The 25,675-nt window shown below is 37.0% G+C and overlaps 1 protein-coding gene across 1 annotated transcript in view; it reads right to left on the bottom strand.

Moving 5' to 3' along the window:
* Nucleotides 1–458: 458 nt before the first annotated feature.
* LOC111158584 (BRCA2, DNA repair associated) overlaps nt 459–25,675 on the bottom strand; it is a 57,933-nt gene continuing 32,716 nt past the window's right edge. Inside the window, exons 16-26 of the mRNA XM_022520706.1 lie at nt 23,410–23,580; nt 22,554–22,908; nt 18,545–18,700; nt 18,296–18,440; nt 16,854–16,975; nt 14,568–14,766; nt 14,191–14,354; nt 13,889–14,027; nt 4,682–4,926; nt 3,012–3,158; nt 459–1,707 (exon numbers count right to left, since the gene is read on the bottom strand). Of these exons, the coding sequence (XP_022376414.1) occupies nt 1,066–1,707; nt 3,012–3,158; nt 4,682–4,926; nt 13,889–14,027; nt 14,191–14,354; nt 14,568–14,766; nt 16,854–16,975; nt 18,296–18,440; nt 18,545–18,700; nt 22,554–22,908; nt 23,410–23,580 (2,485 nt within the window). The 3' untranslated portion in view covers nt 459–1,065. The remainder of the gene's footprint in view (nt 1,708–3,011; nt 3,159–4,681; nt 4,927–13,888; nt 14,028–14,190; nt 14,355–14,567; nt 14,767–16,853; nt 16,976–18,295; nt 18,441–18,544; nt 18,701–22,553; nt 22,909–23,409; nt 23,581–25,675) is intronic.

Raw genomic sequence — 25,675 nt, 5'->3', positions numbered from 1 at the left:
TAGGTGGGTTAAAGCCTCTGCCTTCGGCTCAGGTCATGATCCCAGGGTCCTGGGATCAAGCCCCACATCGGGCTCTCAGCAGGGAGCCTGCTTCCCTTCCTCTCTCTCTGGCTGCCTCTCTGCCTACCTGTGATCTCTGTCTGTCAAATAAATAAATAAAATCTTAGAAAAAAAAATAAAATAAAGAGCTTCTCCATGCTATTAGCTCCTATTAGAAATGCATTCTCTTTTCTCTATTAAGCATAGGAAGGTAACAGATGAGAATGTCCTCTTATATTGACCCATTACTGTCTGCCTTGGTGGTTAGAGAAAACCAGGTATGAAGGAAGTACTTGCCGAGTCCTATGATAGGGCTAAAAATAAAGCAGGTAGAAGTGTTGCCAATTTGAAAGATCTTCTCTTAAGTTGCAGATGATCATTTTGTTAAAAAAAAAAATGAAGACTATGAAATCTGATTTAAAGCATTTGAATTTTTAATTAAAATAATTCAGTGATCACACTGGACTCATAAAAAGGAATGACGTTGAAGATTCTGTTTTTCTTGCAGTTATGTTGACTTAAGGTTGAAGAATTGGTCTAAAGAAAACACCACTGTTGTTTCTTACTCCTGACTTTTGATTGGGATAGAACTATAAGAGAACCAACATTTCTTAAGGAAAAGTGGTTTGTAGTGTGTTACCTCTGAAAAACAAAACAAAACAAAACTACCTAAAATAGGAACTAAACTAAAAGGAATTACAGGAGTCAAAATAACTACTTAGAAACCTTAGTTTCATTTAATTAGGGACACAATTTAAAGAAAAAGTTATGTTTACTTTGTAAAATATACCTGATCAAATCCAGTGATCAAATCCTGTCATATTTTTTTCTTGATTAGTTAATAAATACACAGTCAATTTTCAGACATATAACTGAAATTAGAGTATATCATTACAGAGACAGGCCAGGGGCATTCCTGAGATAGACAAGCACAGGTGTCCTTTTTCTTTTCATTATGCAAATCCAGAGAGGTTGAAGCCATATTTTCTACAAGTTGGAAAGGCTGAATCAGTAACTGATTTATTTTCATTTTTGTCTTTGTCGCCTTTGCAGTCTCACAGATGCCCTTTTCACAGGACTTGCAAGGTTTTGCACACTGGTCTCCCGCTCTTCGGTGTGGGCTTGGGGGCTCCAGCATCCTTTTGCCCCAGATGCCAGAGAATGCCTTTTTGGCCTGACATAATCTTTTAAGTTCTCAGGAGCAGTCCTCGTGGAGTCACTGAGAGACATAAGTTGATTTTCTCCTGCCAAACCCGACAAAAGGGCTTGAGTGTTGATCAGTGCGAGTTCTTCATCTGCTATTGAATCACTTTCCAAAAGGGAAAGGTCATTAAATTTGAGTGGAGTCATCTGAGGAGAATTCAACTCTTTCTTCCTTATAGGTGTTTCATATTTGGTGTCACAAGCCCGTGGTGGCTGAAATGCCTTCTGTGCAGCTGGAGAAACAAATGTACAGATGGGACTGACAGGTGGAGGTAAAGGCACTCTACTCAAAAAATCTAAGGCTTTTCTCTTCTTGCAATTTTTTGGGTCATCCATCTCTTTCTCCCCTTTATGATAAGACTTTGAAGTCATCTGGGCTGATCCAGGTGTGGGAACAGACTTCTCTTTCGGCTTAGAAAGTGATAAAGGACTCTGGTAATTCATCTCACCACTGGGAGAAGACATCTAATAAAAAGACAAAAAGCAGCCTAGATAATTATGCACTAATATATAAAACATCATCAAATTAGCTTTTCATTAGAATTTTTTTTTAAGATTCATTTATTTATTTGAGAGAGAGCGGGGGGAGGGCCAGACAGAAAGGGAGAGAGAGTCTCAAGCAGACTCCCCACTAAGTGTGAAGCCTGATGCAGTGCTCAATCCCAACTCTGAGATCCTGACCTGACACTTAACTGACTGAGCCACTCATACACCCCTCACTAGAGATACTTAAGCACACAAATACCACAAACTTTGTCACTCCCCTCATGACTCACAGGTCAGATGATTCCGAGATACATTTATATGGTTGTGCTCATTCCAGAAGGAAACAGTTTTGCATAAAAGGATATAAAAATGACACGAAAAGAAAGAAGAATGAAGACTAATCATACCAAAAGACAAAAAAGGAGGTAGGGGGACATATGCACTAATCTTTTCTTTTTTATTAACAGTTTATTTACTTATTTATTTAAGATTTTATTTATTTATTTGACAGAAACATAGCACGAGAGGGAACATAGGGAGAGTTGGAGAGGGAGAAGCAGGCTCCCCGCTGAGCAGGGAGCCCGGTATGGGGCTTGATCCCAGGACTCCTGAGCTGAAGGCAGTTGCTTAATGACTAAACCACCCAGATGCCCCTCTTTATTAACAATTGATTAACAATTTAAATAAAGATAAGCATTCTTAAACCATTTTAAGAGCACAGACTGACTAGGTTCTGGTAGGTATACTTTTCTAGTTTTGTGACTTTAGGCAATTGTTCAACCTCTCTAGGCCATAGTTTCCTCATTTGTAAAATGGAGAAAATTTCCATCCCATGGATTGCTGTGAAGATTAAGTGAGTTAATATAGATACACTTAGCAACTGTTAGCTACTTACTCATCAGGCAGTATTCAGACCTTACAGCTTGATCTGCATGTACTGTGATTTAAAGAGTTAAATCAAACTGAGTTTAGAAACAACCCTAACTGTATAGAACAGTGCTTCGAGCAAAGGGACACAAGCAAAGTATTTTCCATCACATGTACTTGCAAAGCAAAACATGAAAGCACCTGTTTGTAAAATTTGGCCCCAAAGAATGTTACATTCTGGCTTTGATAAGAAAGAATTTCTAGATAACCTAGATTTACAGGAGTCAGGTAACAATTGACTATACTTTTTAGGTAAGTTTAATTACGTTTTACCATGTTTACTAGGTATACACCAAAACATATTATTGCCTTCATTTATAATACTTACAAAATTCCTTAAATCTGCATTAACTTACCAGAAATTTATTTCCCATGCCAAGGACTGTTTGAGCAGTGTATGGCTCTGAAGCATAGTCTTTAGTCGGGGTGGACAACATAGGAGCGTTTGCATCAAGTATATGCCTAAGTTTGTTTTCTGCATCATTGCAAAACATACCAATATTCTAAGAAAATAAATGGGAAAAGAACTGTTTTGTAAAATGAAAATGTACATATTCATGTTTTCAGAAAATGTTACTTTTAAAACCAGAAATAAAAGGTTCAGATGAGAAGAAAAAGAATGACACACCCCAAATTTGACCGCAATTGTCAAACAATCTGCCACTGTAAAAATGCAAAGCCAACATGGTTGGTGGAGAGAGAGAGAGGGAGTCTGTATGTCAGGGAAGGAAAGAGATAGGAGAGGTCTTTCCAGTCATCCAGTTTAATAAGCAAGGCTTCACATGATACTGGATTTGGAGCTAGAAGATGGTCTCAAGGTCCAGTTCTATTTCTTACCCGATAGCTGTAAATCATCTAACATCTAAAGAGTACGCCTTAGGTTAGTAGTAAAATGATAGAATCACCTCATGTCTGTTTTAGTAATTAACTGAAACAATATGTAGGTTAAACCACCTAAAACTGTTGTTTTTACAATTGGTCAAATACCAGCAATTTTATAGGATTTAACCTAGTTCATGAGATTATTTTATAAAACTTAAAAATGCTATGTCAATGACAGTCGGTTGTCTCTCAACTGCCCTTGAACAGTCTCAGAAAATCTGGATGTACTCTATATGGGAGCCAAATAATGACAACCCCCCACTCCACCTTCCAATTTAGAAACCAGATAAATCAGGGTGTTATTCTTCACTATGTGTATTGAGTCTTTAGGTAAAATATTACACCAACTTCCTTCACATAGCTAGCTACTCTAATGTTTTTTAAAACATAATTTTATTTACATATATTTTGAGTAACACATTTCAAATATTAAAGAGGCTTATCTTGAAGATTCTTTACTAGTTAGCAATTTATAAAATCCAAAATTTTATTGGAAGGCAGCACTGCAAAGTAGTTAATAGTTTGGGCTACAATTCAGATGGCTTAAGTATGAATCCTGCTTCTAACAACTTGGCTGTGTGACTTAACCTCTCTGTTTTTCATCAATAAAATTGAAAAAATCTCCATACCTCATAGGGTTGGTAACAGAAGTAAATGCGACAGGCTTGGAACAAGGCCTGACACACAATACGCACTCTAAACTTTAGCTAATATTATTATTACTTGCGGTCTATATAAATTTAAGCATAAAATGCATACATTATCCAGGGAAAATAATTTCAGTGTTCTCCTATTTGGGAGTATTTCAAATCAAAGACAGATACAAACTATAAAATACTAGATATGGAATTTAAAATGTAAATTTGTAATCTGCATGTTATTAACTAACTACTACCAACTGCTCTGAACCATGTAGCTCTGAATGTCCTCCTCACAATTTCCCCTCACCCAGTCCCCTCCAAATCATCTTCTCCCAGCTGTTGTCCTCCCATCTCCTCAGGTTCGTGAGCAATTTACACAGGATGAAACCTCATTACATCATATCTCAACTATCCAATTTTCATAGAAGCCACCATTTCCTTAATATTTGACCATCAAAATAGGAAAATACTAAAATGCGTGGTAATGCACAAAGTAATTTTACCTCAATGGTATTTTTCATTTTGTGGAATATCTCTTGAAAATGGCCCTCCTTTGGACTGGCAGAAAACCTGGAAAAATCTCCAGCAAATAAAGTAGGAATTCCTGATTTGGCTTCTGGTCGCCACTGGAGGTTGCTTGCAGCAATTAAGGTGTGAGGTTTAATAATGTCCTCATTAAGATCGATCCAAAACTTTATTGCCAATAAATTATGGCATTCATCTGACAAATAGACCAAAGGAGCAAGACCTAAAGAAACAAAACAAAACACCCACTTCATTATATATGTTAGATAAATTTAAAAAATGCAAGGAACTTCTAATATGCCCATTTGTTTTGGTATGTTAATGGTAAAAAGAGATCAAAATAACTAAATTTAGAGAAAGCTTAGGATCTCCGAAACATCCTGTTGGTTATTATGCTAAATTTTAGTGCCAATATAACAACATATTCTATTACTGAGGCCATGGGGAAGCAGGTATGCACTGCTGGTGGGAATACAAATTTGTGCAATCTTCTGGAGAAAAAAAACTGGTAGAACCCAGCAAAGTGATGCACTCTTACCACCCAGCAACCCCACTTCTAGTACTCTATTCTGAAGATGTATTTCCAATAATAATGAGATATGTAAGAACAAGAATCATGAAAATATGCTGTATGAGCTTATTCACTGAAGCATCATTTGTAGGTAATTATAAACGATTTAAAGTAGCCAGTATTACTGGAGAGTAGTATGGCATATTCAGGCAATGCTGTACTATGCAGCTGTACAAAAGAATGAGGAAATGCTCTGAAAACACAATAGTCTAAAATCTTTGGGATGAAGCAAAGCTGTTCTAAAGAGGGAAGTTTATAGCAATACAGGCCTACTTCAAGAAACAGGAAAAATTCCTAATAACCTAAAGGAAATAGAAAAAGAACAAAACTCAAAGCCAGTAGTACAAAAGAAATTATATAGATTAGAGCAGAAATAAATGAGACCAAAAAAAAAGATCAATGAAACCAGAAGCTAGTTCTTTGAAAAGATAAAATTGATAAACCAGGATGAAGCCAGACTCATCAAAAAAAAAAAGATGCAAAAAAAATCACAAATGAAGGAGAAGAAATAACAACTGACACCAAAAAATACAAAGGATTATTAAGAGAACACTGAAGAATTATATGCCAACATATTAGACAACCTAGAAGAAATGCATAAATTCTTAGAAACATGTAACTTTCCTTTTTTTTTTTTTTTAAGTTTTTATTTATTTGAGAGAGAGAGAGAGAGAGCACAAGCAGCATGGAAAGGGAGAAGCAGGCTCCCCACTGAGCAGAGAGCCCAATGTGGGACTTGATTCCAGGACCCCAGGATCATGACCTGAGGCGAAGGCAGACACTTAACTGACTGAGCCACCAGGATGCCCCTGAAACTGAACCAGGAAGAGACAGAAAATTTGAACAGATTGATTAACAGCAATGAAACTGAAAAATAAAAAAATTCCCAATAAACAAAAGTCTATGATCAAATGGCTTCACAGGTGAGTTCTACCAAACATTTAAATAGGAACAAATACCTCTTTTTCTTAAACTATTCAAAAAAATAGAAGCAAGAGGAGAACTTTGAAATTTATTCCCTGATGAACACGGATGCAAAAATACTCAGCAAAATATTAGGAAACTGAATCCAAAAATACATTTAAAAAAATTCACTACAATCAACTGGGATTTATTTCTGGGATAAAAGGGTGCTTCAGTATTCCCAGATCAATCATCGTGATATATCACCTCAATAAGAGAAAGGCTAAAAACCATATGATCACCTCAACAGATGCAGAAAAAGAATCTGAAAAAGTATAAAATACATTCATAATAAAAATCCTCAACAAAGTAGGGTTAGAGGGAACATACCCCAACATAATAAAAGCCATATATGAAAAACAAATGGCTAACATTATATTCACTAGTGAGAGAGAGGTTTTCTCCTAAGGTCAGGAACAAGACAAGGACGCCCACATTCTCTACTTTTATTCAACACAGTACTAGAAGTCCTAGCTACAGCAATCAGACCAAAAAAAAAAAAAAAAAAAAAAAAAAAGAGAGAGAGAGAGAGAGAGAAAAGACATCATCTAAACTGGTCAGGAAGAAGTAAAACTATTTGCAGATGACCTGATACTATGTAAAAAACTAAGAGGCCCAACAAGCAGCAGATCTGGGGAGACTCCTCCTTCCTCTTCTGGGAGGAGCAGCACAGAAGCCCACCACAGGAATCTGCTGGGTGTGGAGGCTCCAAACAGGGCCATGCACCAGAGATAGAAATGCTCAGTCATAGGCTGGGTGAGCACAGAGTGTGGCCAGAGACCAGGGAAACAGGAGTGACTGACTGCTTTTCTCTGAGGACACACTGAGGAGGTGCCTGCCCCAGCTGTCAGCTCCTCTAAGGACAGAGATTGGGAAGCTGCCATTTTCTTTCCAGTCCTCTAAATCTGTAAGAAAATCTTTCAGGGAACAAAAGCTACCGAAAGCAAACCCAAACAGATTACTTAGCTTGGCCCCTGGCAAGGGTGGTGCAATTTTGCCTCAGGCAAAGACATTTGAGAATCACTGCAAGAGGCCCCTCCCTTAGAATATCAGCAAGAACACAGCCAAGTTTACTGATCAATGAGAACCACAAAGTTCCAGCGCTAGGGGAATACAGCACATAGAATTCAAGGCTTTCCCCCCATGATTCTTTAGTCGTTCAAAGTAAATTTTTTAATTCTTTTCTTTCTCTATTTCTTTTTTTCTTTTTCTTTCCTTTTTTCTTTTCTTTTCTTTTTTTTTTTTTTTAAAGATTTTATTTATTCATTTGACAGAGAGATCACAAGCAGGCAGAGAGGCAGGCAGAGAGAGAGAGGCTGGATCCCAGGACTCTGAGATCATGACCTGAGCCAAAGGCAGTGGCTTAACCCACTGAGCCACCTAGGCGCCCTCTTTCCTTTTTTCAACCAACTTATTATTCTTTTTCAAAAATCTTTTTTAATTTTCATTTTTACAGTCATATTCTATCGCATTTTATTTAACCTTATTTTATGTACGTGTGTTGTGTGTGTGTGTGTGTGTGTGTGTGTATGTATATATATATACACACACACACACACACACATTTTTCTTTCTTTAAAATTTTGGGATGCAGATTCTTCTAACAGACCAAAATATACCTTAAATCTAGTGTTAGGCTTTGTTCTATTCACCTGCCTGATCATATTCTCTTTTTTAAAAACATTTTCTTTTTTCAACCAACTTCTTATCAATTTCTTTTTTAAAATCTTTTTAAATTTTCATTTTTATAGTCGTATTCCATCTCTTCATTGTATTTACTCTTATTTGTGTGTGTGTGTGTATTTATGTTTTTCTTTCTGTTATATTTTGGGTGGCAGTTTCTTCTAACAGACCAAAATACACCCCAAATCCAGTGTGTGACTCTGTTCTATTCATCAGCATGATTATATTCTTTTTTTTTTTTTCCCTTTCTCCCCTCCCTGCCCCAATTCAAGTCTCTTCTGATTTATTTACTATATATTTTTCAGGGGTCGCTGTTACCCTTTTAACATTTTGTTCTCTCATTCATCTATTCTTCTCCTGAAAAAATGACTAAACAGAAAAAACTCACCTCAAAAAAAAGAAAAAAGGCAATACCAACTGCCAGGAGCTAATCAACATGGACATTAGTAAGATGTTGGAACTAGAGTTCCGACTGACAATTATAAAGACACTAGCTGGGCTTGAAAAAACGCAAAAAAGATACTAGAGAATCCCTTTCTGGAGAGAGAGAATATAACCAAGTAAGAATCAAAAAGGCTATTAATGAGGTATAATAAAAAAAATGGAGGCTCTAACTGCTAGGATAAATGAGGCAGAAGAGAGAGTGATACAGAAGACCAAATGATGGAGAATAAAGAAGTTGAGAAAAAGAGAGATGAACAACTATTGGATCATGAGGGGAGAATTCAAGAGATAAGTGATACCATAAAGAAAAAAAAAAAAAAGAATAATTGGGATCCTAGAAGAAGAGAGAGGCAGAAGTTATATTAGAGCAAATTATAGTAGCTAACTTCCCTAATTTGGGGAAGGAAACAGGTGTCAAAATCCAGAAGGCCCAGGGGCGCCTGGGTGGCTCAGTTGGTTGAGCAACTGCCTTGGCTCAGGTCATGATCCCAGACTTCTGGGATCGAGTCCCGCATTGGGCTCCCACCTCCTTGGGGAGTCTGCTTCTCCCTCTGACCTTCTCCTCTCTCATGCTCTCTCTCAAATAAATAAATAAAATCTTAAAAAAAAAAAAAATCCAGGAGGCCCAGAGAATCCCCTCAAAATCAATATCTAACAGTTAAACTTTTAAATCTCAGAGACAAAGAGAAAATCCTGAAAGCAGCCCAGGACAAGAGGTCTGTAACCTACAAAGGTAGAAACATTAGATTGGTAGCAGACCTATCCACAGAGACCTGGCAGGCCAGAAAAGACTGGCATGTTATATTCAGGGTACTAAACAAGAAAAATATGCAGCCAAGAATACTATATCCAGCTAGGCTGTCATTGAAAATAGAAGGAGAGATAAAAAGCTTCCAGGTGGTGGGTATTTGGGAGGGCACGTATTGCATGGAGCACTGGGTGTGGTGCAAAAACAATGAATACTATTACGCTGAAAAGAAAAAAAAAAAAAAAAGCTTCCAGGACAAACAGAAACTAAAAGAATTTGCAATCACCAAACCAGCCTACAACAAATATTGAAAGGGATCCTCTAAGCAAAGAGAGAGCCTAAAAGTAACATGGACCGGAAGGAACAGAGACAATATATAGTAACAGTCACCTTACAGGCAATACAATGGCACTAAATTCCTATCTTTCAATAGTTACCCCAAATGAAGATGGGCTAAATGCCCCAATCAAAAGACACAGGGTATTAAACTGGATAAAAAAATAAGAACCATCGATATGCTGTTTGCAAGAGACTCCTTTGAGACCCAAAGAAACCTCCAGATTTAAAGTGAGGGGGTGGAAAACAATTTAACAAGCTAATGGACATCAAAAGAAAGCTGGGGTAGAAATCCTTATATCAGACAAATTAGATTTTAAGCCAAAGACTATAAGAGATGACAAAGGACACTATATCATACTTAAAGGGTTTATCCAACAAGATCTAACAATTGTAAATATTTATGCCCCTAACATGGGAGCAGCCAATTATATAAGCCAATTAATAACAAAATCAAAGAAACACATCGCTAATAATGCAGTAATAGTAGGGGACTCTAATATCCCCCTCACTGCAATGGATAGGTCATCTAAGCAAAAGGTCCACAAGCAAATAAGGGCTTTAAATGACACACTGGACCAGATGGACTTCATAGATACATTCAGAACATTCCATCCCAAAGCAACAGAATACACATTCTTCTCTAGTGGACATGCATCATTCTCCAGAAGAGATCACATCCTGGGTCAAAATCAGGTCTCATCTGGTACCAGAAGACTGATCATTCTCTGCATATTTTCAGACCACAATGCTTTGAAACTAGAACTCAATCACAAGAGAAAAGTTGGAAAGAACTCAAATACATGGGGGCTAAAGAGTATCCTCTTAAAGAATGAATGGGTCAGGTCATGATTCCGGCATCCTGGGATTGAGCCCCGCATCGGGCTCTCTGCTCGGCGAGGAGCCTGCTTCCTCCTCTTTCTCTCTCTGCCTGCCTCTCTGCCTACTTGTGATCTCTGTCTGTCAAATAAATAAATAAAATCTTAAAAAAAAAAATGAATGGGTCAGCCAGAAAATTAAAGAATTTTAAAAATTCCATGGAAAATCAAAATAAAAACACACCTGGCTCAAAATCTTTGGGATGCAGCAAAGATGGTCCTAAGAGAGAAATATATAGCAATACATGCCTTTCTCAAGAAACAAAAAAAGTTTCAAATACAGAACCTAATCCTACACCTAAAGGAGCTGGAGAAAGGACAGTGAATAAGGCCTAAACCCAGCAGGTGAAGAGAAACAGTGAAGATAAGAGCACAAATGAATGAAACAGAAATCAAAAGAACAGTGGAACAGATCAATGAAACTAGGAGCTGGTTCTTTGAAAGAATTAATAAGATTGATAAGCTCCTGATCAGACTTATTAAAAAGAAGAGAGAAAGGACCCAAATTAATAAAATCATGAACGAAAGAGGAGAGATCACAACCACCACCAAAGAAATAAAACAATTACAAGAACATATTATAAGCAACTATTTGCCAACAAATTAGACAATCTGGAAAAAATGGATGCATTCCTAGAGATATATAAACTACCAAAAGTGAACCAGGAAGAAATAGAAAATCTGAACAAACCCATAACCAGCAAGGACAGTGAAGCAGTAATCAAAAATCTCCCAACAAACAAGAGCCCAGGGCCAGATGTCTTCCCAGTGGAATTCTACCAAACATTTAAAGAAAAATACCTATTCTTCTGAAACTGTTCAAAAAAATTGAAACAGAAGGAAAACTTCCAAAATCATTTTATGAAGCCGGCATTACCTTGATCCCAAAACCAAAGACCCCACCAAAAAGGAGAATTACAGACCAATATCCCTGATGAACACAGATGCAAAAATTCTCACTGAAATACTAGCCAATAGGTTCCAACAATACATTAAAAGGATTATTCACCACGACCAAGTGGGATTTATTCCTGGGCTGTAAGGTTGGTTCAACATCCGCAAATCAATCAGTGTGATACATTAATAAAAGAAAGAACAAGAACCATATGATACTCTCAATAGATGTAGAAAAAGCATTCGACAAAGTACAGCATCCTTTCTTGATTAAAACTCTTCAGTGTAAGGATAGAGGGTAAATACCTCCATATCATCAAAGCCATCTATGAAAAACCCACAGTGAGTATCATTCTCACTGGGGAAAAACTGAGAGCTTTTCCCCTAAGTTCAGGAAGACGGCAGGGATGTTCACTATCACCACTGCTATTCAGCATAGTACTGGAAGTCCTAGCCTCAGCTATCAGACAACAAAAAGAAATAAAAGATATCCAGATTGGCAAAGAAGTCAAGCTCACTCTTCGCAGATGACGTGACACTTTATGTGGAAAACCCAAAGACTCCCCTCCAAAACTTCTAGAACTCATACAAGAATTCAATAAAGTGTCAGGATATAAAATCAATCCACAGAAATCAGTTGCATTTCTATATATCAACAATAAGACAGAAGAAAGAGAAATTGAGTTGATCCCATTTACAATTGTACTCAAAACCATCAGATACATAGGAATAAACCTAACCAAAGAGGCAAAGAATTTGTACTCAGAAAACTAAAAATTACTCATGAATGAAATTGAGGAAGACACAAAGAAATGGCAAAACGTTCCATGCTCATGGATTGGAAGAATAAATACTGTGAAAATGTCTATGCTACCTAAAGCAATCTACACATTTAATGCAATCCCAATCAAAATACTACCAATTTTTTTTCAAAGAAATGGAACAAATAATCCTAAAATTTATGTGGAACCAGGAAAGACCCCAAATAGCCAGAGGAATGTTGAAAAAGAAAACCAAAGTTGGCAGTATCACGATTCCAGACTCCAAGCTCTGTTACAAAGCTGTCATCATCAAGACAGCATGGTACTAGCACAAAAACAGATACAGATCAATTGAACAGAGCCCAGAAATGGACCCTCAACTCTATGGTCAACAAATCTTGACAAAGCAGGGAAGAATGTCCAATGGAAAAAAGATAGTCTCTTCAACAAATGGTGTTGGGAAAATTGGACAGCCACATGCAGAAGAATGAAATTGGATCACTTCCTTACACCACACACAAAAATAGACTCAAAATGGATGAAAAACCTCAGTGTGAAACAGGAATCCATCAAAATCCCTGAGGAGAACACAGGCAGCAACCTCTTCAACATCAGCCGCAGCAACTTCTTCCTAGAAACATCACCAAAGGCAAGGGAAGCAAGGGTAAAAATGAACTATTGGGACTTCATCAGAATAAAAAACTTTTGCACAGCAAAGGAAATAATCAACAAAACCAAAAGACAACCGACAGAATGGGAGACGATATTTGCAAGTGACATAACAAATAAAGGGCTAGTCAAGGAGAAATCTTTGTTTAGATTAAGTACCTAAAACTTAACTGACCAAACTGAGCTCCTGACCGTCAACACATACCTGTTTTTCTTGCCCTCTTCCCCTCTCAGTAAATGGCAATTCTTTTCCCAGGTGCTCAAACCAAACACCTTGGCATTGACTTCTTGAGTCCTCTCTTTATTCTACCTATACTGTCCACCTCCTTCAAAGTATGATCAGAATCTTGCTTACATGTGGAATCTAAATAAGAACAGTAGCAATGAAAATAAACAAAAAAAACAAACTCAGAAAAAGGGATCAGATTTCCTCGTTGAGAAACAAATCTGCCCTCTATGTAGGAGGCAGAAAAGGTTTCTGTCCTTCCAAGATTTTCTGCTATACAAGCATTCTTAAAGTGAGAGTCTGAAACAATGGCTGCTATAAAATGTGCATAAACATCGCAGAGAATAGCCTACCAATACAAGGAACCAAATGGGACAAGGGGAAAACAGCTAACAAGGTGGTAGATTTTAACCCAACCATATCAATTACTACATTAAAGCTGATCAGATTAAACAAACCAGTTAAAAGACAGGCAGGCCCTCAGACTGATAAGAAAACAAGATCCAACCATGCTGTCAGAGGCCCAATTTAAATACAAAGACGCTGGTGGGTTAAAAATAAGAGTGGGGAAAAGAAGTACCATATAAACAAGAAATAACAATAAACAAGTAGGAGGAGTCACACTAAACAAAGTAGGTTTTAGAACAAAGGGCTTTAGTCCCCATGATGAGGGATACTGCAGAGAAGCTGGAGGTGGAGGCTTGAATGCTCAAGAAACTGCAGAGAGAGATTATAATTATTTGTCTAGTTATCATTCAAATGCTACAAAACATTTCTAGCAATTTCTTTAAAATTAAGGAGCACTGAATTGGGATATAAGTTCTTACCCTTTCATAATGCAGAACTGCTTTTCATTAAGAATTAAGGTTAAAACAGGCCTACTTTGAAATTATTAGTCACCAAATTTGCTGATTTGTAACTCCAATTAATCATAAGGAAGACAAATTTTAAAAACTATTATTTTTCAAAAGCATCCATAAGAAGCTATAATTAAAAACACATTCTGTATTACCTATTTTTTTCACAACAGAAATTACAAATCCTACTAGGTCCACCTCAGAACAAGGTGGTTGGAAGTCTGGACTCAATAGTTTGTTGAAGTAAAGGGGCTCCCTTGGCTGATAAATTTGGCATAGGATTTCATCTGAAGCCTACAAGGAAAAAAAAAAAAATCAACGTGTATATGTATATTCTATAAATTAATATGCCATATAAATGAATATTATATAAACTAATATAAACTATATTAATATAAACTAATACTATAAGCTAATAATTCATCAAAATTAAAAAACTATAATGAAAAGTTTGTACCTGTAGCTGTTGATACTGGGTTTTCTTTGTTGCTGTTAGTTGTATGTTAACTTTTTCAGATTTACTTTTAGATTGTGATGTTGCAAGATGATAGATTCTGTATCTCTTTCCTTCTGTTAACAGGGAATATAAATCTGATGACGGACGCCAGATACTCAATGTAACTAGATAAAGAGGAAAAAGACATAATGGAAGAACTGATAAGCATTACAATTCTTGTAAAACAAATACCATAACAACAAAGATCCAAGGATTATACCATTGTTTTGTGGGTAGTGGTAGCCCATTTTTGCTCTTCTGATACACATTAACTTTAGACTTTATGTAGCATTTGAACTCATTTTATTAATATTTATATAAAAAATTTATATACTGACCTGAATCTTTTTCTTTCTTCCCATAGCTTATGATACGCAACTTCCACACAGTTGTAACATTCCTTGATAAAATTTGCTCTCCTTGCTCAGCAGATTCCATAGCCTTCCTGAATTCCAACTGGATCTGTGCTTGCTTCTTATCATTCAACATCTGTCTGTGATTATTCAAGGCTCTTAACTGCTCTTCACTAAAGTAACCCTAGGATCATTTAATATATTAAGGCAAATGATATTAGAATAAAAAGCAAACAAAAAACCTCACCCACTGTAAATGAAACCGTCTAAATGGGTATAAAATACAATAGAATTCGAATTCACATAACAATGTGGCAATGTAAAAATTGAGACTAGTATACTCAGTTCATCACATAACAAATATTTTCAGGTGCCTTAAACTTGTTACTTATTTTGTGACAAATTTCCTGAGGGCCAAGACAACCCCCTACTTAAAAGTATACTCTAATAATCATATCCACCATCAATATTATAAATGGCTGACATTTAAGTGCTCCCTGTATCTGAGGAATGGATCTGTGCGTGGTAAATATAATAATTTATTGAGGCCTTACAATAACCCAATGAGGTGGGCCCTAGTACTGTTTGCATGTTATAGAAGATGAAACTGAGGTACAGAGAGAATAAATAACTTGCAGGGGTGTACGGGTAGAGGTAGTTCAAGAGCTCTCATTCTTAACCCGCGGTAGTATAATTTTATTAACTCTCTGGAACAGTAGATACTGTTGAAAACAGACACGCGCTATAAGCACTTATTTCTGCCTCCACACTTCTCTCCTGGTCATTTTAGCAAAGTGCTGTCTGTATCTCTTGGGACTCTACACCCAGTACAACAAAAATGAATAAATAAACAAAAAATAAAATCAAATGAAAGAGGAAATGGAATCCTGACACACAACACACTAGACTGCAGCTGCCTCGCACATCTTTTTTTTTTTTTTTAAGATTTTCTTTATTTGACAGAGAGATCACAAGTAGACAGAGAGGCAGGCAGAAAGAGGGAGGGAAGCAGGCTCCCTGCTGAGCAGAGAGCCCGATGTGGGACTCGATCCCAGGACCCTGAGATCATGACCTGAGCCGAAGGCAGCGGCTTAACCCACTGAGCCACCCAGGGGCCCCTGCCTCACACATCTTAATAGCCTAATTCATACTGGGAAGGGACACTACGGGATCTTGGTACCCTGAACAGGTTTTTCTTTCTTTTTTTTTTTTAAGATTTTATTTATTTATTTGACAGACAGAGATTACAAGTAGGCAGAGAGGCGGTGAGGGGGTGGGGAGAAGGCTCCCTGCTGAGCAGAGAGCCCGATGTGGGGCTCCATCCCAGGACTCTGGGATAATGACCTGAGCCAAAGGCAGAAGCTTTAACCCACTGAGCCACCCAGGCACCCCATGAACAGGTCTTTCTAAATATGCAGACAATGTTTACTTGAAACACAAAGTCCCCCAACATTCAACATGGTCACTGAAAACAAACTCTTTGGCAGGGCAGGGTCTTTTAGAAATGGATGGCTACTTTTTCCTCCAAGAATTGCAGTGAAAATCGTATCTAAGTGAAATCTCCAGAATCATGTACTCTCAACCTAGTGAGAAGCCCCTCACAGGCTTTCCCTTGACAGAGGTGGTGGGGAGGCCCAAGAAAGAAATCACCTGTCCAGCTGCAGAGTAGCAGGACCGGGTCTACAACTTAGTCTTCTAACTCTTATTCTGCCCCCTTATTTCCTCCTTCAAATAAATTCCATAAAAATAAAATAATATACAGTATTTAATCCTTAAACATTTGATCCTTAAACAACTGATTTTATGCCCATTTTATAGCTATTTTGTGCCCTATTGGCTAATAAATGGCACAGCTATAATTCTAACACAGGTTAGTGTTTTGGACACTTTTCCACCAACACATTCTTAAGGTAGAAGATTAGGAGATAAACTTCAGATAGGATCTGAGAAAGAAGTGAGCATATGGAAACTGAGACAATGCTTTGAAGATACTTATTTTACCTTAAATGTAAACAAGTTTTGCCTGTATTTTAAACCACATTTATTCAACATACAAAATTACTTAATCCTTCTATTTTCCATTTTGTATAGAATCGCAAATGTACTGCACTAGTCTGGCACATCACAGAGGACCCCAGAAATGTACACACCCTCTTTGAGAAACACACTATTTCAACACAGTACTTGCCCTGATGGCCAGAAGACCAACCAGAGCTTCCTACTGTAAAGGAGGAAGATTAAGCCTCCCAGGATGCCCTCTTACTGTCCCACCTCCAGATAAGCCGGGTCTGGTGCATTCGTCACTGCTTCATAAAGCTCTGCACCATCTTGCAGAGCACAGACTTGCTGTCTTGTTAATGCGCATGATGGTCTACATTGTTTCGATATATTCTCTAGGAAAAAAAGCATCATTAATAAGCCATAACACAAATTTATGAACCTTGAAAGCTAGAGAAACAAACAAAAAATAGCCAAAGAAGGGAGGCTAAAAAGCAAAACACAATTTATCTGCTAAAAGTTTTCTAGGAAAATTTCAAACTAGTGCACTCACTCCTGGTTTAAAAAATTGTCACACAGAGAGCTTAGAGTAATTTGTAAATTAAGCAAATGATTTCATGATTTTTCTTCATCATGAAAACAGCATAAGCTGCTGAATCGAACATTGAGAGTCCAATTTTCCTACAGATTTATATAGAACAGGAAGTTGAAAATCATGAAGAAATGCAGAACACAAAAATTTCAGCAAAAACCAAACATCAATTTCATATCATTTATGCTAAAATTACTGTAATTTTTTTATTATTAAAATTTATTATTAAATTAAAATTGCTGCCACCGGAAAAACAAGATCTAGCTCTAGGTGTGATAATACATAAACCAACAACTACAACAATGAAAATACAAAAGTTATATAAAAAGCAGGTAAGGATACTGAAGAAAATGATATATGGCTTGGGAAAAATTTTTTTTGAGAGTCTATCCTTCCTTTTTATTGAATATATTTGACATATAACATTGTATAAATTTAAGGTGTCCAATGTGTTACTTTGATTCATTATATACTTAATATGATTGCCATTGTATTGATATTTATTGTATCACATTAGTACAATATCGTCTATATTCATTATACTGTGCACTGGATCACTATAGCTTATTTGCTCATTGTTGTTTTACCTTTAAACACCATCAATTTTATCCTACCACCTCTCGTCTGCTGATAACCACCATTTTACTTTATTTTTTTTTATGAGTTTTAGTTACATTCTGTACCTAGGTGACATCATACTGTACTTGTCTAGGGGAAAATAATTTGGCAGTTTTTTTCCCTTGCTACTATTCTTTCTCTAATACCAAAAAAGGATACTATAAATACTTTAATATTGAAGCTTAAGAGGAAGTTTACATAAGACTTCTGAGATGTGTTGTGGTTATGTAATGTTTTATTGTCTAAGATAATTACAAGTATCTAAAAGGTCAATGTGTTGAATAAAGAGGTGATAATTTGGGGTAACTTCTACGCTTATTTGTATATCTTTGTAATAAAATTTTTAAAAAATTTAAATTGAATTAAAAAAATTCACTCAATTACAGAGGTTAAATCAGAAGCCTCTAAAAAACCTTATATATAAAACCTTATTTTTATAAATAAGATTTTATAAAAAACCTTATTCTCATATTAAAAAGAACTTGTAATATACAATTCATTTTACCGTCATGCTTTTCAAATTCCCCTTGAATTTTATTGAATAAGACTTCTAGTTTCTTTTGTTGGGCTTCTGCATATTTCGTTGCCTCCTTTTCTTCCTCTCGTTCATTCCGAAATATGCATAATCCAGAAGGGGTCCTCTCCATCCACTGTAAGGACATGTCAAACAAAGATACATGTTAGGGAGGGATCATTCAAATTAACTGTCCCAAAAGGAAGATATACATAGTAAGCTTCAAGAATGTTATCATACCTGTATTGGATATGCTCTTTGAACAACTACATCAACACAACCAACATTTCCTCCATCACTGAAAAGTGATGACAAGGAGAGAGGAAAAGGTCTAGGATCAGGAGAGAATCCAAGTTTGGCATACCAGCGAGCACGACGAGTACTGTTAGCAGCAATCTGGACAAATTGATGAACAAATCGATTTATAAGTTTATATATTCAATACTATTTCAGATGGCATAACATTTTCATTCATTTCTTCCATTCATTCAAATATACTCATTTTCAAAAGCCTCATGAAAATAAGAATGTAGAAAACCTGTACAAAAGTGAAAACACTTCCAAAATACAGTCTCTCAAAAAATTGTTTATGCTGTTGTAGAGTCTTAATGTAAATATTATTTTTAGAAAATTAATAAGAGACTTCAATTTAAACATGATGGATTAAAATATACTTATTTATTTAGGTTCCCTCAAAAGACCTAAAGGACAAAGAACTGGGAGAGAAGGACAGTGAATAAGACATTAGCAAAATCTTGGAAGCTAAAAATTTATTGGACAACTGGTAAATAATGAAGCAGCCTCAGAATGATTACAGTTAATAAAAATAACAAACATTTTTTTTAAAAAGATTTTATTTATTTATTTGACAGAGAGAGATCACAAGTAGGCAGAGAGGCAGGCAGAGAGAGAGGGGGAAGCAGGCTCCCTGCTGAGCAGAGAGCCCGACGTGGGGCTCGATCCCAGAACTGTGGGATCATGACCTGAGCCGAAAGCGGAGGCTTAACCCACTGAGCCACCCAGGCGCCCCATAACAAACATTTCTAAAGCACTTATTATGGTGCCTGGATTGTGTTAAGTGCTTTACATCTACTAACATTTAATCTTTACAACAATCCGAAGACTTATTCCCATTTTACAAATGATGAAACTCAAGTATAACCTGCCCAACATTACTCAGCTGGCAAAGTTGTATGGCACCACTAGGAATCAAAATTTAAGGAAATCACTCAGAATTTGGAGGCAGCAGTTACCTCTGAAGGAAGGAGTATGAATTGTAGCTGAAAATGGAAGGAAAGATAATTAAAACCTCAGATTTCATTTCCTATCCCAAGAAGGCCTTCCCATACACCAACCAGGCCTTCCCTTACACCAAGAAGAACCCAGGACAATTTACGTTCTGGAAAGGCTGAACCAGACATATCCTGGACTCTGGAACACAAGGCAGAGGCATCTGGCAGTGGGGTGGGGGGTGGTGGGTAGAGGATGAGAAGCTACACTGAAAACAAAAATGCAATAAAAATCCTTATGAGGGGCGCCTGGGTGGCTCAGTGGGTTAAAGCCTCTGCCTTTGGCTCAGGTCATGATCCCAGGGTCCTGGGATCGAGCCCGGTTGTCAGGCTCTCTGCTCAGCAGGGAGCCTGCTTCCCTTCCTCTCTCTCTGCCTGTCTCTCTGCCTACTTGTGATCTCTGTCTGTCAAATAAATAAATAAAATCTTTAAAAAAAAATCCTTATGAGTCTCCTTATTACTTTTCTTACTCTGCTCAGCTCTCAGTCACTGGTATTTGAGGGTCTCCTAACAAAAGCAAGTCCCCGTCTTATCACTCTACAAGTTGACAAACGCCCACCTCACACAGAGCTTCTGATCAGGTTATTAGTGCCCCAGTCTGGAAGAGGAAAGAACAGCTAACAATCAGCTAACAATCAGTTGAAGGAGATTATTATAGGGGGGAAAAATGCAGCAAGCAAAAAAGGAAAATAAAACAAAATATTAATCTTTAGAAAGATGATAAGATGTTGCATCTATGAAGCAAGAAAAGGATGTAATATAAAAAAGGAAACATTTAGGGAGTAATAAGGGCCTCAGAGAACGGAAAATTATGTCAATAGGCATATATTCACTTTAGGAACTACAAAATTAGAACTAAAAAGTAGGGGGAGCAAAGACAACAAAATGGAAAATAGGAGAAAAGATGAGAAAATTAGAAGACCACTCAAAGAGGCCTACTGACCAAATATCAGAGTTCAAGGAAATTGAAAAGGGAAAAATGGAGGGGGACAAAATTATCAAAGAACTACTTCAAGAAAATTTTCTAGAACTCAGTGAAGGACATATGTTTATAGACTGTTTGCCACTGCGTACCCAGGGCCACGATTTTACAAGATAGGCCAACCCCAAAGTAACTTGCTGTGAAATTTCAGAACACTGCAGATAAATGATCTTCAAAACTTTCCAGAAACAGTTCATCTAGTGAAGGACTGGGAATAAGAATAGCACTGAATGTAGCAGAAGATATACCAGAAGTAAAAAGGTGGTAGAGAAAATGTCTTCAAAATTCTGAAGATTATTTCCTTCTCAACTTCTATATTCAACCACCTAACAAAAAGCTCAAAGAAAAAGCTACAAACTCCTTCTCTTAAGAAGCATCTGGGGGGTTGCTTGTATGCCCTTAGAGTGAGGAAATAAATCCATAGAGATATAAATCCAGAAAATAGGGTTTCCAACACAGAAAGAGGAGAATAATTTCGAGAAATGTAACTGTGCTGCATACATAGATGGTAACCACTTCAGAATGGAGCAGGAGTATGGAAAGGTCCAAGAGACTGCCAAGAAAAAGAAACAGAATCAATAACAGCATTATAACATGTTGGGATGATCTTTATATATCTCTTGTGTGGGAACAAGTTGGTGATAAGGGTACAGAAAATTAAAAAAAACAAAAAGCAAGACAGGTGTTCACTCCAGGTAAAGCAGTTAAGTTATAAAGAAAATGGTATTGGTATATTATATGCTGTGTTGTGAAAAATATTTCTCAATCATTATAATGTAAACAGTGAATACAGATTTCACTCTTCAACTTTCATAGCAGGAAGCTAACAGTTAATGTCTAAACAAAAGGAGAAAAGATAACATAGCAGTATAAGCAAAAGAAACTGCCAGAGATTCCAAGTGGTTGCCTCTGGGGAGCAGGAACAGAGTTTAGGTAAGATGGCTTCAGTGACTGCTTTTCTGATGGGGTGGGGGCGGGGGTGGTGGTGGTCATAGGCTACATTACATGAGTTTTGAAATTATGCACATGCACTGATTTGATAAAAGCAAAACAAAAGACTGAATCGGGAGGGAGACAAACCATAAGAGACTCTTAATCTCATAAAACAAACTGAGGGTTGCAGAAGGGGAGGGGGGTAGTGAAAGGATGGTTGGGTTACGGACATTGGGGAGGGTATGTGCTATTGTGAGTGCTATGAAGTGTGTAAGCCTGACAACTCACAGACTTGTACCCCTGGGGCTAATAATACATTATATGTTAATAAAAAATAAAAAATTAAAAAAAAACCCCAAAAGATTGAAAGCTACCCCAACTTTGATTTTTAAGCAACATAAAGCTTGTTTCAGCTTGACTAAAAGCAACAATGTGGAGTTAATGACAAAGTATCTCTTTACCTTAAAAATGTTTAATTTATTAAACACCTTCCTGAAATAGAGTGATCCAGAATATGACAGAAGTAAACTGTTTCATCTCATAAATCTGACTTAAAATATTAGTAATTTCTCCTATCAATATTGTAGACTATTCAATATGACAAAGTCCTATTATATAAGTTTAAGTCTACATAGAGATGAAAGGTACATTTTATTATTATTATTTAAGAATCACTGAAACCTAATTTTCTAATCATACTGAAATAAAGATCTAATAATCAGGTAATCAGGATGGAAGCAGAGCAATACTATGAGAACAATACGGCACCAAGGGCTATAGGCACCCATAGCCCCAAATCAAATCCAGTGCAAATTTGCTCCTGCATTGTTTTAGCTCAATATATACTTCTCGGTTTCCTAAAAGTAGCACAAAAAAATTTGACAGTCTGAGAATTTTGCCACTTACACTCCGACTATTAGTATGTTTTCAAGGAATGGAGCATCTTTCATAGACCTAAGTTTAAAATTTAAAATATGAAATCTCCCTAGAACTTAACTAAATCAGTGACTGATTTTTACCTAGAGTATGCATTAATTTAATTTACCTTTAACATAAGAGATTCTGGGGCTTCGAGTGGTGTGCAGGCATCAGGAGAGCCAACCAGTTCTGCTCCATGAGTAATGATCTTCTGACCCACAGTCAATTTACCATTCTTTACAAGAGCTGAGAGGGGAGGATCTAACTGGGCCTTAACAGCATACCATCCATCTGTGAGCTCAACAATGCCCACTTTTTTGGTACCCACACTATTAGTTTTACTGCTGGAAGTTTCAGATATATCTACGCTTGATGAAATTATTTCAGAAATACAGAGAACAAGAGTTTTTGCAGCTGTGTCATCCCTTTCCATGATCTTCTTTAAGGCTGATCTTCTGCTTCTATCAATTTCCACATCATATCTAAAAAGAAAAAGAAAAATGCATATTTTAGGAATTGTGAGTCTAGAATTTCATTGTGAAAAGGTCACCAAATAATTGAGAATAAAAATTAAATACCTTTACTGAAGAACTACTGAGACAGAAGAGAATTTAAAATTTGGTAGCTACCAGTATAGTAAGTTTATTAAATTATGAATTAAATATTAAAACTCCCCTGCAAACATGGTTTATTAGCAAGACCTGAAGAGTGGATCAAATTAGTAATTCATATTCTTCTCACAGGCCAAGAGGTTAAGGAGGGTGGGGGAAGAGGGAAACAAGAGGTGTAAGAATGTGTAATTTCTCTTAAGGGGGCTGGAAGATGACGAGAGAACTACTGTGTACAACTGAACAGCAGGGTGGGATGGCGACTGTCACTGACAACTGACTTGTGTACCTCTACAATGGGGAAGTCACAGCCTGCGCAGAAGTCTGACCCTTAACACAAATATGTGATTACATAATATAATGCATTGAACTTGCCTGTATTTTAGTTGAAGAAGCACTCTTTCTGGGCTTAGGCACCTATTAGCAAATTCCTTAGGAAAGGCAAATTCCAAAGCTGCCAGTTTCCATATAATCCATCTGTAGTGATTATACACCCAAACTCTAGAAATAAGATTTGGATCCACACCTGGGGTGTCACACAGAGCCCTGAACAAATTAAGGTAGAACAATATTAAAAAACAAAACAAAACACGTAAGATGATACTGAATTCAATAACCATGACCACTATTTGCACAAACACTGCATCATACAAGATCATTTAGTAAGTTTTTATGAGTTAGACTATAAGTTATATAATTTAGAAAACAATTTGACATGTATCAAAATATACTAAGAAAACACACTAGTCAAAACAATTGTTTCAACTGGAAAATGAGATCCTTAATTTAAAATAATTATATTTTAGATAATTTTTAGAAAATAATCTCTTTTAAGAAAAATAATCTAAAAACATCCTTCTCTCTTCTTGGTACTTTTTAAAGATCTTCCTCTCTCTGTTCAAATCTCTAACTCTTCTTCCTTTCCCATTCTCACTTTGAGTACTAGGGAAACAAATAATCAAGAGGACTTCCAGAAGCTTCCACCCTCACATTAACCAACCCACCAGCATCTGGACCCTTACACTTTGCCTTTCCTGCCACACTAGCTCCCACCCTTTCTTGCCTAGTTAAGGACCCTGATCTAGGAAATGCCTCCTCTCTCTCTTCCTCATCAACTTCCTTCTTTTATACTGAACAATTTCCATCCAGTATAAAAATAAGTTTTTTTCTTTCTTAAACACAATAAAACTTATACTCTTTACTCTCAGTTCCTTCTCTAGATACTGTCACTTTCTCACCCCATCAATTTACTGACTTATTTTCATTAAGACTAATAATGACCTCTACATTGGTTATTAAATCCATGGTCAATTCTCAGTCTTCTTCTTCCTTTACTCATCAGCAGTGACTGACACCTGGTCATTCTTTACTCCCTGAAGCTCTGTCCTCCCTTAGCCTGCAACATACCACACTCTTTGGTATTAATTTCTAACTTTTGGGTTGCTCTTTCTCAGTCTCTCTCTTTTATAGCTTTAATTTATATGCTAATAACTATGAAATTGATTTCTTTGGCCCATACTTCATTTATAAACTCCAGACTTGCATATCCAAATGCTTATTGAACATCTCCACTTGGGTGTCTACTAATATCTTAAGCTTTAAATGTCCCATGTGGGGTACCTGGGTGGCTCAGTTGGTTAAGCATCTGACTCTTGATCTCAGCTCAGGTCTTGATCTCAGAGTCATGAGTTCAAGCCCAGCCTACTTAAAAAAAAAAAAAGTCCCAATTGGACATTCCATTTCTCTTCCATCTTTGATCTTCTCAGTTCTCCATACACGAAATTCCATGTATGGAATTCCAGCCACTAATGCCAAAATCTTTGGAGCTATTCTTTTTTTTTTTTTTTAAAGATTTTATTTATTTGACAGAGAGAGATCACAAGTAGAGAGAGAGAGAGAGAGAGAGGAGGAAGCAGGCTCCCTGCGTAGCAGAGAGCCCGATCCGATATGGGACTCGATCCCAGGACCCTGAGATCACCACCTGAGCTGAAGGCAGAGGCTTAACCCACGAGCCACCCAGGTAGCCCTGGAGCTATTCTTATTCTCCTTTTCTCTCACACTCCTCATTCAATCCTTGATCATATCCTGATGGTGCCACCTTCAAAATATCCCAGAATCCAACTGCTTTTCACCAACTCCTCTGCTACCTTCTCTGTCTGAGCAGCCACATCTCACTTGGATGACCTCAACAGTTTCCTAAGTGGTCTCTCTCCTTCCATCATCTTCCCCCCAACAGTCTAATCTCAATAGCAGCCAGAGTTATTCTTTCAAAAACAAGGCAGATCATGTCATTCCTCTCCTTTAAACATTCTTACTTAGGCCAAAAATTGTTACTCAGAGTTAAAGCCAAACTTTTTATAGGTCTATATGGCTCTATCTTTCTGACTTCATCTGCTACTACTCCTCTCTTGCCCATTCTACTCCAGCTACACTCACTTTCCTCCTATTCCCCAAATAAGCATGCTTCCTGCTTACAATCAATGCTTCCCCCGCAGGTTCCTACGCTTACTCCCTTGCCCTTTTTCAGGACATTGACCAAATGTCAGGGCCTCAGTGAAGGCTCTTGACTACTGAGCCTATTTTAAATTGCACTTATCCTCACTCGAGCTATGCTCTTTCCAGCTTTATCTTCATAGTATTC

The sequence above is a fragment of the Enhydra lutris genome, unplaced genomic scaffold (assembly GCF_002288905.1).
Source record: "Enhydra lutris kenyoni isolate GAN:26980312 unplaced genomic scaffold, ASM228890v2 scaffoldscaffold60, whole genome shotgun sequence".
NCBI classification, from domain to species: Eukaryota; Metazoa; Chordata; class Mammalia; order Carnivora; family Mustelidae; genus Enhydra; species Enhydra lutris.
The sequence above is the reverse complement of the archived record's forward strand: the minus strand, read 5'-3'. Positions and strand labels throughout refer to the sequence as shown.